The sequence below is a fragment of the Monodelphis domestica genome, chromosome 5, assembly GCF_027887165.1.
Source record: "Monodelphis domestica isolate mMonDom1 chromosome 5, mMonDom1.pri, whole genome shotgun sequence".
NCBI lineage: Eukaryota > Metazoa > Chordata > Mammalia > Didelphimorphia > Didelphidae > Monodelphis > Monodelphis domestica.
In genome coordinates this window covers 313,022,884-313,036,743 of record NC_077231.1, presented here as the reverse complement: position 1 = coordinate 313,036,743, position 13,860 = coordinate 313,022,884, and the positions used below count along the sequence as shown (strand labels likewise).

Sequence of the window (13,860 nt, the reverse complement as noted above, 5' to 3'; positions counted from 1 at the left end):
GCCCAAGTAGCTGGTGTTTCAGTTAGGGGCCACCATGTCTAGTTTTTACTTGCCTTTAAAAGAACAGTTTCCTAACATGATTCTGTAAATGTGATTTCCTTTCATTAAGTACCTCTTAACACAACATGTTTTACTTTAGAGTGAAATTTTCCAGGGCACTTGTAAGAAATTACCCATATATTAAAATTGTGTTAATTAGTTTATATTCTGGAGTTTGAAAAGCAATACTCAAAGAAAGATTAATGTCATAAAAACAGTATTGTTTTCCAAAGGTAACAACTTGGGGACTGGCACTTATGAGTCAGAGTTATACCAATAGAACAACTCTTAAATCAGGCAACTCTAGTCCTCAGGTAAAAATCTTGAGCATGCTTTCCAAACTCAGCAGCTACTGCATGCATCTTTTCTAATTCTTAAAAAGGCCAAGAGGGATGAAATGGCTGTAATTTTTTTTTTAAAGGTGAACAAACATTAGGGAGAAATGGGAATTTAATGTGTTCACCAAAAGGGCCCAAAACCTTTGTTGAATTCCCCTACTCCATCTGTTTTCTCTTATATTTGTTTTTATTCTGTTTAGACTCTGAACCCCTCCCCCCCATTTCTTTAAAAGACTGAACATTCTAAACCAAAATGAGAGTTTCTATAGGGTCTGGGGTTAGAAGACCTCCATTTCTAAATTTGGGATTTTGTGCTAAAATCACAAACATGAGGGAAATTAAGTAGCCTTACAGACAAAACAAACTTCCACTGTCAAATCAAACTGGAAGGGAAGAATCCTATTGTGTCTCTCCCCCCTTTTCTGCAGTGTTGCCCAATTCCTATTTCTACCTAATTGTCCTCACTCTTATCCTCTTTGAGGTCTTTGGATTCTGTTAAATCTAACACCCAGCTTAAAGAATTTAAAAGATTTTGGTTTTAGACCCTGTTTTTAACATTTTAACAGAGGTAATAATCAAGTGTAAATGTACATGATGCTAGGACACACTTGCTAACAAAAAGTTTTAGTAAGCTCTCAGATGAGCTTTGGGAAATTGTTATGAATGAGAGAAGGGGGCAATGGAAGGATGAATGGGTTCTAAGAGCAGGTTCAATACTACACAAACTATACTATATTAGGTAATTTTAGTTCATGTTAAAGAATGGCCCCCCCTTCCATCCATGATTCAGATGTAATCCCTTTTGCATTTTTCTCTGAGGGCATCCTTTCATCATACTATGCCACCTTTTCCAAGCTCCTGGACCTTTCCCTTTATTTGATCCCATCTTAGTAAAAGTTCTAGGTACAGTTAAAAATATAACTTTGACCAAAAATGCAAAACTACAATCATCTATTAAGATCTGTGTCGACTCTGTTTGAGCTCTGTTACACGACTACTCTCTCCAAATCTAACACATTCTCTTACCAAAAAGAAGCTTTAGCTGGTGAATATTTAGGTTTTAATATGTTTCCAATCAGTCTGTGTTAACAAAGAAATGGAAGCATGGAAAGAGAACATTACAATACTCCACACTTCTTCCCCACCAAAATCCCATGCCAATCCTGGTAGCCATAACTAATGGCATTTACAACTTTGAGACTGGAAGTAAACTAAATATAAACTCAAACAAGTCTAATATAGATTAGCAAATCCAGCTTTTTGCAAATTATTTCTTAACCTGAGGGGAAGGAAAAAGCCTTTTCCAAGGCCAGTTTGAATTGAAGAGACTTGAAAAGTTGTCTAAAAAAAACTCTTTTCTCAAAGTTGAATGGATTAAGGCATGGTTAGCTTTTGTAGGCTTCATGAAATTAAAAGCATAAGCCTTTTTATTATTTTTAAATAATGTTAGCAAATTTACAGTAAACACACTAAAATAGTTTAAATCATGAGTAGTTAATACTTTTCTGTGCTCTGTAAAGGACTAACATTACCCTCTACCACTACTAGTAAAAAAAGGAAAGAAAACAAATCACTCTTGCATTGCTGGCTTCATTCTTTCATCAGCTCTGTTTAAGAACATGGAGGTGAAGTGAATTATTTTTGCTCTCCTAGTTAGTCAATTTGATTTCTGAGTTGCCCAAAGGAGTAAAGGCTGGCCATGGTAAGGGAAAAAGTTATGTGAAATTCCAAGTAATTTCTAATCTCCCGATCCTCTTTAACCTTTGGCCTGACTATCTTTCTACCATTTTATCTCAGGCATCTCTTTGGATGCCTTCTTGCTTTTTAGTGACGTTCTCCCACATGCCTTGAAATGGACTCTTCTGAAACCTCCATATCTGTCTGTTAAAATCCCTCCAAGGTGCAATTTAGGAGCCACCATTTCCATAAAACTTTCCTAGATACTATAAATTGGGTTTACACTAGGGGTGGGAGACACATGGGCAATATATTCCACTTGTCTTCAAAAATGATTGTCTAATCATTAGCTATCAATCAATAAGCATTTATTAAACACCTTTGTGCCAGGCATTGTGCCAAGTTCTGGGGATACAAAGACAAAAATTAAACAGAGATACAACATGCCCTTAAGTATATACAAAATAAGTACAATGTAATTTTGTACTTATTACAACTTATAGCTAGAGGGATCAGGAAAGAGGCTTCAGGTAGTAAAATTTTGAAGTACTAGGGATTCCAAGAGCCTGGGGAGTCTTAAGAGGTATAACTACAGTATTTCTATTTGGAAATGACTATAGTGTAGGAAATAAAAGGGATTAATAAAATTTAAATATCAACCTCTTCCCTCACCAAATCTTAGAAGTAATGAGTATTAACAGAAAATTTGTTGACTTAATTTTCCCATTTACTTTCTTCTTTTTACTCATTCTAGAAATCTAGAAAAAGCTGGTAAAAGGAAAAATGGGCATGGATTATCTGTCCTTGAAAAATATGACTCTGATAAGGCAAAGGACCTGGGGTTTGGTTTATAATACTCTTTCAACACCACTCAAAATTGCTTGTCGGCTCTGGGAGGAAGGAGGGAAGAGGGGAGGCAAAGAAAATGAATCAAGGAAGCATGGGAAAATATTTCTAAAAAAATAAATGTCACCCCCAAATTTTTTTTTAACTAGTCCATTTCCTGAGATTCACTAGAAATGAATAGGTATAATGATGGAGAAGCAAAAACTGACTTTGGTCTTACTATTTACTTATAATTAATTTATTAAACTAAGATCAAATGTTAACATTTTAGTCTTGTAAACATTGGTTAAAGATTAATATACAATTTATAAACTTTTTACCCCCCCCTTTTTTGTCATAGTAACAATTCTCAGAGGGGCAAATGCTATACTATTGGGATTAAGTGACTTGCTCAAGGTCATACAACTAGGAAGTGTCCAGTGCCAGATTTGAATACAGGTCCTCTAAGACTCCAGGCCTGATTCTCTATCTACTGTGCCACCTACCTGCCCCTACAAATTTTTTTAAAGCTAATCTCCCATAACCCTCAACTAAATAACCTATATTTTAAGGAACAAATTAATATCCTTAGCATCCCCCCCCCCCTAGTTATTTTTGATTCCCTAAAAGCCATTTCACCTTCTTGAAAAACATTCTTAGATTTCCTCAATTCTGTTCAGGCCATAATTATTCTTTTGAATCATCAGAAAAGTCTCACACACCTCTCTATTCCTACTGCCAACTCCTTATTAAGTCACACTCTCCCTCATATCATTTCAATCCCGAATTTCTGTAGTAGGCCACTTCCTAACTTTAATTTTTTTCCTTTTTAAAAAATTCTTATCTTTTGTCTTAGAAGCAATACTAAATATTGTTCCCAAGACAGAAGCTCAGTAAAGGCTAGGCAATTGAGACTAAGTGATTTACCCAAGGACACACCAGTTAGAAAAGTGTCTTGAGGCCAGATTTGAACCTGATCTCCAGTCTCCAGGCCTGTCTCTATCTGCTGAGCCACCTAACTGCCCCTATTTTTAATTTTCAAGCCATCCTGCATACTAATGCCAGGTCAATGTTTGCTTTCCTGCTTTCCCTTTTGCTATATTCTTTTCAATCCTCTCAATTCAAGAGATAACTTGCAATTGCCTATTGGATTGGGTTCGAACTCCCCAGTTTGTCTGCCATTCAAAGTTCTCCACTATCTTATGCTATCCTGCACAGACAACCTGGTCTGCTACCACCAATCCATTCCAACCTAGTTACTTTAATGATACCTCCCACAGAGGGTCCAGTTCCAATCCCATCTACCAAGCAAAGCCTTTCTTAAGTACTTTCAGCTTACAAATGAGGTAACAGAGTACAGTGGGAAGAGCATTACACTTCATGCCAATAGACCTGAATCTGTTGCCAACAGTGCCACTAACTGGGTTTGTTTAGGCTGCATTTTTTAAAGCTCTCTGAGTTGAGTCACTCTCTGGATCTCAGCTCCCCCAAAAATAAAAGGACTGGTCCACATATTAGGATTTGTAAACTTGTACACTGAGGAACCAGACCAAAACTTAAAAGCCAGAAAAAAATTTCACCTTTCTGTTTAAAAAAAAGAAAAGGAAAAGAAAGAAAAAGAAAAAGGCTCATAAAGTGGAAGGAAACAAGCATCTCAAAAGAATTTTTGGAAAGGTCTAAAGAAGCATATTCACACCCTACACAAAAAGTTCTGATACATCTGAAACCCCTATGTTCAACTGCTCTTCCCTCCCCTTCACTCACAATTTAGCTTGGAATAGGTATCCAAATCCAAAGAAAGAGCAGCCTTCAGGCAGGCCTCCAGTGAGACTAGATTAGAGTGGAGCTGTCCAGTGCTGATAACAAACATTTGAACCCTCATTATTTAGTTTCAACTAAGAATGCAAAAAAATATCCTGTCAAGTGTTGGGATATCCTGACACCTCTCAAATTCTGTGACCTGTTCATTTCCTAAATTCCTTCTGTACTTAGGTTTATTCGTCTGATTTACTACTTGATTCTAAAACTGTCCTGTTTCCTCAAGATTTTCAATTTTTTGTATCCACCACAGCACCTTGCTAAGGGAGCAGCAGGAGCTCTAATTCACTACATTCTTGATTGCACTCCAAAGGACAAACATGTCATAATTAATGGAGTTTATAACAAATTTTGCCCAACTATATTTCCCCTTATAAAAGTTTTTATCTGGTTTTTCAAACTGAAAGGAACACTTCACCTTAAATGGGAAGATTCCAGCTACTATACTCGGCAAACTTATTTTTAAAATGTCCTTAATACTGGACACATAAGTCTTTGAGAAACAACAATGCGTTCTATTTTGAATTCCTTTCTTAAGAAAGAGAAAAAATTATCAATTAAAGGGAGAAAAGCTCAATATCCTTTGTCTTACCTTTGTGGAAAAATACACACAGTCCAATAGTAAAAATATTAACTATTGCTGGTGATTTGTTACCATAAAAATACAATGTTTCTCCATTTTTTTACCCTCAAAAAATTTATCCCTTCAGTGTATAGAGTAATAATACTGGTCATACTAAAGCTACTACAACTGCCTTTTCAGAAAATATTTTGTCTTCTTGAAATATTCAAACTCAAATCAGATGCAAGAAATTATTCTGCATTATATATGACAAACCTCATAGTGTCCCAGTTTGTCATCTGCTCCTAAAGGGGCACTTCATTTTTAAACTACGTGGATTTTACAGGAAGTACTAGTGAAAAGCAGATTAATATAAAAATAGCCAAAACTAAAAGTTTCTGGTGTAATTCTACTTCACCTGTGTTACCTCTTGAAACCAGATTTCCATTTTAAAGCTATTTTTTAAAGAATAGGGATAGGAAAAGGTCCAGTGGATTTCACTGGCCTAGAGAACTTTAGGGGAAACTCCCTCTACCAATGGTTTGGCTCAGCAACATAAGTCTTCAGAGTTGTCCTAGAGCACTGGGAGGTTCAGTGACTTGCCCAGGTCAAATGATCCCAAGTCTTGCTAGCTTTCAGGCCAGCTTTCTAGCCACAATACCACCTGCCACCTATAAATCAAAAGACCACTTCCTAACTGATGAGCTATCAAAATTATATGGTATTTTAAGTAGTGTGGAGTTTTGCAAAGTACCTAGACATTATTATTTCATTTGTTCCTCACGACAACATATAAATTCTGAGAAGAAAAGCAATATTGAGCTTATTGTTGTCACATTAAAATTAGTTGTGTACAACTTTTATCAAAGTGACAAAAATATTTTTTCCTGTGATCACAAACAGCTGTAATAATAAAAATGGGAAAAAAAACCTCAAGAAAAACTTTTTTCAATTTAAACTTGTCAATGCCTTACTGGTATTTTTAGCTAGGCTAAAATAGGAAGGAAGGTACATAAAGTAAGTACCTCAAGTCCTCTCACAAAAGCCTAGAAATTATACCCCTTATTATTGAGAGGAAGACTTCTCAATACAAAACACTGAGTTGAACTATTAAGGATCTTTCATTTTCAACATTAAAATGAAACATTCTGAGTGTTGTTTTTTTTTAATTACAAGGGCTAAGAGGAAGGATAATGGAAGGGTTTGAAGGATAGTTAGGCTTCAGGACCTATACTAAAAAATCCCTAACTTCTTTTAAAGTAGAGAACACAACCTATTTTTTTTTTAAAGCATTTTATTCTACAATAAGAAGTTAAATCTGGAAAAAGCTTGGGAATATCTAGTATGAAAACAGTACAGATCAGCTATATAAAATTGACAGTTGCATATATAAGTAAATTTTTTAAATGAAAAGTTAAAAAAGTGGAAACCAATTTTTTTTTTCTGATGGGGGAAGAGTGTGGCACAATGTCTACTTATGCAAGTTATTCTTAGCCCAGGCTCCTTTAAAATGCTATTAGTTCTGTGTTTTTTCTCCCCAGAAATCTCGTTGTTAGAATACTTTTACAGAAAGTTTCTCAAGGGAGCCAATACTCTCTAAAAATGAGCAGTCACATCATTCTTCATCTCAGTATCAGAAATGGTCTGAGTTATTTAACCACAAAGTTGCTCTTTTAAATCTTCCTCAACAAGGGAAAAAACCCAAGCCCATCCCTTTCCTCCCTGCCTGGTTCCAGAAAGCTCGGGACAGTTGAGGAGTGGGGCCTGGTGCAGAGGGCAGGAACCCTGGGTGGCATTCCAGCTGTCACCAGTGGCAGGGGCACCCATCCCCAGAGTGGCTAGTTTCTAAGCCCCACTTTGGCCGGATTGTTGGGAGGAAAATTCTCGGGATGCTTAGCTGCTGCCCGGACAAGTGGCTCTGGGTTCCTCCCTCCCTGCACTGTGAGTCCCAGAGCGGAGGCACCGGCGCGCTCGGGCTTCCCAGGCTTTGTGAGCGAGCCTCCGCGCATCTCCATAGTGAGGAAGGAGGCTCAAGCCAAACTCAGGGCTAAGTTTCACTCTGTAGCTGGGGGCGCGGCCGGCTGTCCTGCACTCCCTACAACCAAGACTGTTCTCGGGGTCCCGCACGCCTGGGGGGGGACTCCCTCTCGGGGGCCGACGCCGCAAAGGTAAGTGGGTCCCGAGGTCTAACGGGCACAGAGGGGGCGGTTGGTGGCCCGGTCACGCCCTCCAGCCCCCCTCCGACCCCCGAGGCAGCCCTAGCTCTGGGTCCCGGGGAGCCCCTGGGGAGAAGAGGGCCCCGCAGCCTCAGTTTCCCCCTCTGCCGGATAGACAGGGGGAGCCGGGTTCCCCTCGAGGCAGCAGTCGTTTGTGGTGGGGGGCAGAGCTGGAGGAAGGGGGAGGAGGAAAGAGAAGGACCCCCTCCCCCTCCCCGGTCTCACCCCCCCTTGCCCCCGGCCTGGCCCCAGCGGGCCTCGGGAGGCCAGGCCGGGCTTGGAGTCGGGCCTCCCCCAGGCCGCGGCGCCCCCCTCCACATCCTCGGTCCCCTCCCTCGCGATGCCGCCCCGCCCCCGCCCCCGGCCCGGGCCGCGGCCTCGCCTCGGCCTCCTCCGCCCGGGCGCCCGCCCGGCTCGCGCCGCTTTGTACTCACTCTGCCCTCGAAGTTGTTCTCCTCGACATCACTCATGTCGGCCGGGATCTTCCCACCGGGACTCCACGAGAGGCAGGGCTCGGCGCGGGGCCGGACCGGAACGGACCGAGGGCAGGGGGCGGCGGTAACGGCCGCTCCGCTCCCGCTGGCTCCCAGGCTCGAGCAAAATGGCGACCGCCGCGCCGCCGCGGCCTCCTGCTCGCCTCACCGCGCGCGCCGAGGGGCGGGACCGGGGGCGGGACCCGGGCGGGGCATGCACCCTGGGGGCGGGGCTGAGCGTGTGGCGTCGCGAGGCCCCACCCGGACACCGCCCCCGACCTCGGGCGCCTGCGCACTGGGCACCCGCCGGCATTGTGCGGCCGACGGGGGAGGGGCTGAGGGGCGGGGTTTCGAGAGCGCTCCGGTCTGGCCACGCCCCGCCTTCCCCGCTTGCCCCGCCTGGTTGGCTCCGCTGCTGGGGGCCGGGGAAGGAGGAGTTCCTGCGCCGGGCGTCCTAGGCCAACCCTTCCCCTATTCCCCGCCTGACCTCGGGCGTTTGGCCCCTCCCTTCTCCCTGCCGCTTCCTCGGCGCTAAAACGCGAAGGTCAGGCCAGCGAGAACCCCAGCCCAACGCCAGCAGTCAATCAACAAGCATCCATTTCTCCCAGACTTTAAAGCTTTGCGGGTTCCCCTGCACTCCTTGAGCGTCTTCATTTTCTTGGGGTCCTCTAGTTCACCCTGTGTCTAATTTATTTGTTGTCTCCCTGTGGCAATGCCCGGTCGCTCGAGCGCAGGGACCACGTTTATGCCCTTTTCTGTATCACCTGGAGCCCTTAAGTCAAAGAGCATTTTTTTAACGCCTACTGTGTACTGGGGCCAGTTCTAAGTCCAGTGATGCAATAAAAACTCCCAGTTCGGAAAACAAAGAACCCCTCAGTAGAGCCTCCCTCCCCTCCCGGCAAACCCGGGACGCTTGGGATGGGCTGGGTGGTCAAGTTCACTTTTTCCGGAGGGGGTGGCTGGGGCCCCGAGCCCTGGGTCACCTACTAGGAAGCATTGTTCACGTAGCCCGGAGGATCTGAAAAGTTCGGAGTTCCGAGGAACCTTAGCCCAGATCCCCTCATTGTCCAGGGAAAACGGATGGAGAGATGGACAAAATCTGGGTGAATTCCTCCGCTCTCAGACGGGCCTTCGAAGGTCCGGGTCAGGGCAGACCCGGAGCTTATTACAATGTATCTTGTTAAACCCCCTGCCCCCGCGGGTGGGGGAACGGAAGGTAAGAGATTAAGAGTGCCTCTTCGAAGGGCTCCCTGGAAGAGGCGACCTTGCTTTCTCCCACTTTCTCCGGTTCAGGACCTACAGCTTCTCGGATCCCCCTCCCAGCCGGGCAGTAACCAGTGCCCGACTCCGAGACCGCTGAGTGGGTCTCCTGCAGAGTTCAGGGCTCCGAAATGCCAACGACCAAGACTTCATTGAGAGATGATGGATGGATGAGACAGAGAACGATGAGTCCAGTTACACTTGTGATCTCCTGAGGCCAGAAAGTCTCAAAGTTGTTGGTTTTTTTTTAATGGAGTTTTTTTTTTCTATTTCAGAACACAAACCTATCAAGTGGGTCCAATTTTATTTTAATCATTTTTTTTAAAGGGGGCAGCTGGGTGGCTCAGTGGTGGAGAAACAGGCCTAGAGACGGGAGGTCCTGGGTTCAAGCGTGACCCTTCCTAGCTGTGTGACCCTGGGCGAGTCACTCACTTCACCACCATCGCCCAGTCCTTCCCGCTCTTCTGGGGATCATTGGGATCAATGCACAGTATTAAATCTAATGCAGAAGGTAAGGGTTTAAAGTCAACAACAAGAAGAAACCCTTCGGTAATCATATCCATTTTAAGACAAAAGAGCGGCAATTCTGGTTGAGAAATTTGCCTGGGGTAACATAGCTGGGAAGTGTCCGAGGTCATATTTGAACCCAGAGCCTCCAGCCACTCTTTCCACTGTGCTCCTCAGCAGCCCCCAGATCCCATTTTAAACATTTAGAGGATTCCCTGTTATCACTTGTGTATATGGGTAAAGAATTCGGGGATTTGGTTGTAAAAGATGACTCTAGACAAAAATGAATAATATGGAAATGGGATTTGAGTGACAATCCATGTAAAGCCCAGTGGAATGACATGTCCGCTCCGGGAGGGGGTGGGGGGGGGAGAGAACACGAATCTTGTAACCATGAGAAAATTAAAAAAAAAAAATTCAAAGAATTCATGGTGTCCTGCTTGAAAATGTCAAGGCTGTGGAGGGCAGAAAGACCCTGAGTTTGGTCACCCTGCGGCCAGTGGTTAGCTGATGGAGGAAGGAGGACTAAGGAAGGAAAACTCCAACAGGGAGATATTCACCCCCATTTCTGGAGCGTTTTACGGTTTACAAAGTGATTTCCCCCCTAAAACGGTGAGTCAGGCAGTCCAAAGATGATTGACTTGGCTTCAGAGATGAGGAAACAGGTTCTGAGGAGGGATTGTATATCTGTGCCCCTGACTCCGACTGCAGGGCCTGATCCCCAACAAAATGGCAACACGACTAGCGTCATTAGTTCTGCCAAAAGTCTTCCGGCGCCCCCCTCCCCTCCCCCCAGATATCCGGCAAAATGTCCTCCAAAAACCCGAATTTCTCCTGAGCAGCCCGTAGGCCTTTTTTGCTGTCACAGCAAGGCAAGGGAGAGGAGAAAAGACGCCCTGGTCCCATCACCATTTATTAAGCACAGAAAAGAACGGAGCGGCTGGCTAGCGGCTGGGGAGGAGGCGGGAGGAGAGACAGAGCTGAGAGAGAAACCCGTTTCTGCTTGCCCCCGGGACGGAGGCTCCGACCGGGAAGGCGTCCTGGGGACTTTCAAGGCTTCGGAGGTGCTGGCACCAAGCTTTCTAGTCACAGAAGGGAGATTTCTGGAGCAGCCCCAGCCTTGAGGGGGGGACTTCGAGTTTGGGAGCCCTTGAAAAGGATCAGAAACGGGAACGGAGTCCTCAGAAATCTCCTCTTTTTAGACCAGAAGCCGGGCGTTCCATAGCATCGTCCACCAACTCCCCTGCAGGCTCCTGGAAGCCGCTTGGCCAAGATGCCCGCTTTGGGGAGAAGCGTGCCCTGGGAAGGGTCCGCTCCTGTCTCTGAATTGTGCCTCCTCACCCATCGAAGTAGAGGCGAAGCCACGATGCCCCGGTTTCCTCGGCCATAGGAGGAAACAAAGGCCACTGCCTTGGGCTCCGGCTCCTTCGCAGCCATTAAAGGCTTCCACCTGGCCTAGAATCTCGGGAAAAGATGGATAACCAGGCAGGAAGCTGTCAGTCCTCTCCCTTTAGAACGTCGCTCGTCAGGCTCTAAAGAGGCGGCTTTCCCTCGGTCGGACGACAGGATCGCAAGTCCATCCAGCACACGAGAGGAGGACCTGGAGCTGGAAACCTCTGAGCGGGCTCCTCAGCAAGGTCCAGGAGATCTGGGCAGAGCCCAGGGAGACCGCTCCGGGGAGAGCCGGCTTCTTGTCTTTGTCTTTGTCTGCCCCACGCCTCACCTGGCTCCTGGAATCGCATTCCCTCTTGCTATCCCCCTAAACCCTCACTTTCTGCCCCAGAACCAATTCTAAGACAAAGGAGCCCCAAGGGCTGGGCAGTTGGAGACGAGCGACTTGCCCAGAGTCACAGGGCTAGAAAGGGTCTGAGGTCACATTTGAACCCAGGTCATCCTGACTCCAGGCTCTACACTCTATCCGTGACCTACCGAGCTGGCTCTAGTATTGATTTTTTACATTTAAATTTTAATTTTTTCCCCCTCATAGTTACATGATTCTTGTTGTCTCTCTCCCCCCTCCAGGAGCTGACAAGCAATTCCACTGGGATAGATAGATAGATAGATAGATAGATAGATAGATAGATAGATAGATAGATAGATAGATAGATGGATGGATAGATGGATAGATAGATGGACGGATAGATGGACGGATAGATAGATGGACGGATGGACAGACAGACAGACAGATAGATAGATGGATGGATGGATAGATGGATGGATGGATGGATGGATGGATAGATAGATAGATAGATAGATAGATGGATGGATGGATAGATGGATAGATGGATGGATGGATAGATGGATAGATGGATGGATGGATAGATAGATAGATAGATAGATAGATAGATAGATAGATAGATAGATAGATAGATAGATAAACAGCAGACATATCTATATATATAGTATTGATTTTTTAAAAATCCCTTCCCTTCTATCTTAGAATCAATACTGGGAACCAAGGCAGAAGAGAGGTAAGGGCCAAGACACTGGAATTAAGTGGTCACTCAACTAGAAAGTGCCTGAGGCCAGAATGGAACCCAGGACCTCTCCTCTCCAGGCCTGACTCCCTCCCTGTCCACTGAGTCGCTCAACTGCCCCTCCTAATATGGACTTTTAATGGATATTTAATTGGCCAGTTATTGCCTGGGTAAGACACATGCCTTGGGGATGGGGGCAGGAGTGGGAATAGCATACATGATCCGCAAGGCAGGAAGTCTGGCAAGCTTGTTGGAAACCACAAAGAAACCAAGACTTCTGGCTCATGGAACCCTGCTCCAGCCTCACTGGACGGCCCCTCCCTTGCCTCTCTTCTCTGTCCTTCTAACCCACAAGCCCCGTCTTAAGCTATTGCAGATGGACTCTTTTTACAAGTAAGACCACGAGCTTGAACAAGGGATCCACACATGAACAGCAGCCTCCTTCCACCCCCACTACAGAGCAGTTTCCTGGCTGAAGGCACGCAGCGCGCTCTGCGTTCAATTTACGTAGGTTCTTCTAGGAATTGGGGCATGACTGTGCCAAAGGGGCCAGGAAATCTTTCTCTGGAGTAAAGTCAGGTCAAGATGTCAACCAGGACACGAATGCAGAAGTCCCTTGAGGGCAGCAGCTCCTCCTGTTTTTGTATTCCTCAACCCCCTCAAGAGGCAAAGTACCTAACAAATACTCCCGCTAGTTTGTTGAATGGAACTGAATCAGAGAGAGCAGATTTGCAAACTAGAACAGTGTCCACCAGGAGACCGCATGGCCAAACCCCAAACAGGAAGGCTAGACAGGAGATGGAGCTTCCCCAAGGGGTGGCAGTAGCATGGCGAGACCCTTTCATGGCCCAAACCATCGGTCACTGGCATACAGAGAGCCCTGGTGTTCCTACTTGCCTATCTCCTGGTCCTCTGGAGCAGGGAGTGCATCTGCTATTGGCTCTTCAGATATCTGACTTTGTGAACTGGAGGAGAGGCATGGTTCAAAATTGCTTTCCAGTATGATTTACATGATTTTACTTACAAAAATCGATGTCAGATTGCTCACCGTCTCAGGGAGAGAAGGGTGAGAGGGATTGAAGGAAGGAAGGAAGGAAGGGAGAGGAGAGACGGAGAGACTTTGGAACTTAAAAAAATGTTTTTAATGAATATTAAATATTGTTTTACATGTAATTGGGGGGAAATAAAATATTAAAGCAAAACATGATTCATTACTTGTTTTATATGGGTATAGGATTTGGGGTTTGGGTTTTAAAAGATGACTCATCACAAAAATGAATAATATGGAAATAGGTTTTGAGTGATAATACATGTATAACCTGGGGGAATTGCTTGTCAGCTCTGAGAGTGGGGAGGGAAGAGGGGGAGGAAGAGAACATGAATCATATAACCATGAAAAATATTTTAAAATAAACAAACAAAATTTTAAAATAAATTGTGAAAATAATAAAAGAAATTTAGCAAAGCTGTAATGAAACTGCTCTATTGTGTTCTCAAAATAAAGTAAAATGTTATTTTTAAGAAATAGCCTGAGAAAAGAAAGGAATTTCTTTTTAAAACTATAGTCATTTAGCACTCCTCCCCGGGCCCAATAAAACTCTCTTCTAACAGAAAAAAAACAAACAAAGAAAACTAAAAAAACAGTTCAGCAAATTGAATGGTAGCACT

General features: G+C 44.5%; 1 protein-coding gene and 1 long non-coding RNA gene across 12 annotated transcripts in view; one reads left to right on the top strand and one right to left on the bottom strand.

Moving 5' to 3' along the window:
- TRA2A (transformer 2 alpha homolog) overlaps window positions 1-8,157 on the bottom strand; it is a 30,958-nt gene extending 22,801 nt beyond the window's left edge. For 3 of the 11 annotated variants that reach the window (XM_056800488.1, XM_056800489.1, XM_056800490.1), the window contains exon 1: window positions 7,910-8,157. Coding sequence is in view for 8 of the 11 variants with exons in the window: in XM_056800484.1 (XP_056656462.1) it covers window positions 7,910-7,945 (36 nt within the window). In the remaining 3 variants the exon portion in view is untranslated. The remainder of the gene's footprint in view (window positions 1-7,909) is intronic. The other 8 variants (XM_007505363.3, XM_007505364.3, XM_007505365.3 and 5 more) reach the window with 5 other exon arrangements.
- LOC130454681 (uncharacterized) lies at window positions 7,023-13,555 on the top strand. Its single transcript, XR_008912527.1, has 3 exons — window positions 7,023-7,427; window positions 9,242-9,719; window positions 12,156-13,555. It is a non-coding gene; the product is annotated as an uncharacterized LOC130454681 (long non-coding RNA).
- The last annotated feature ends 305 nt before the right edge of the window (window positions 13,556-13,860 follow it).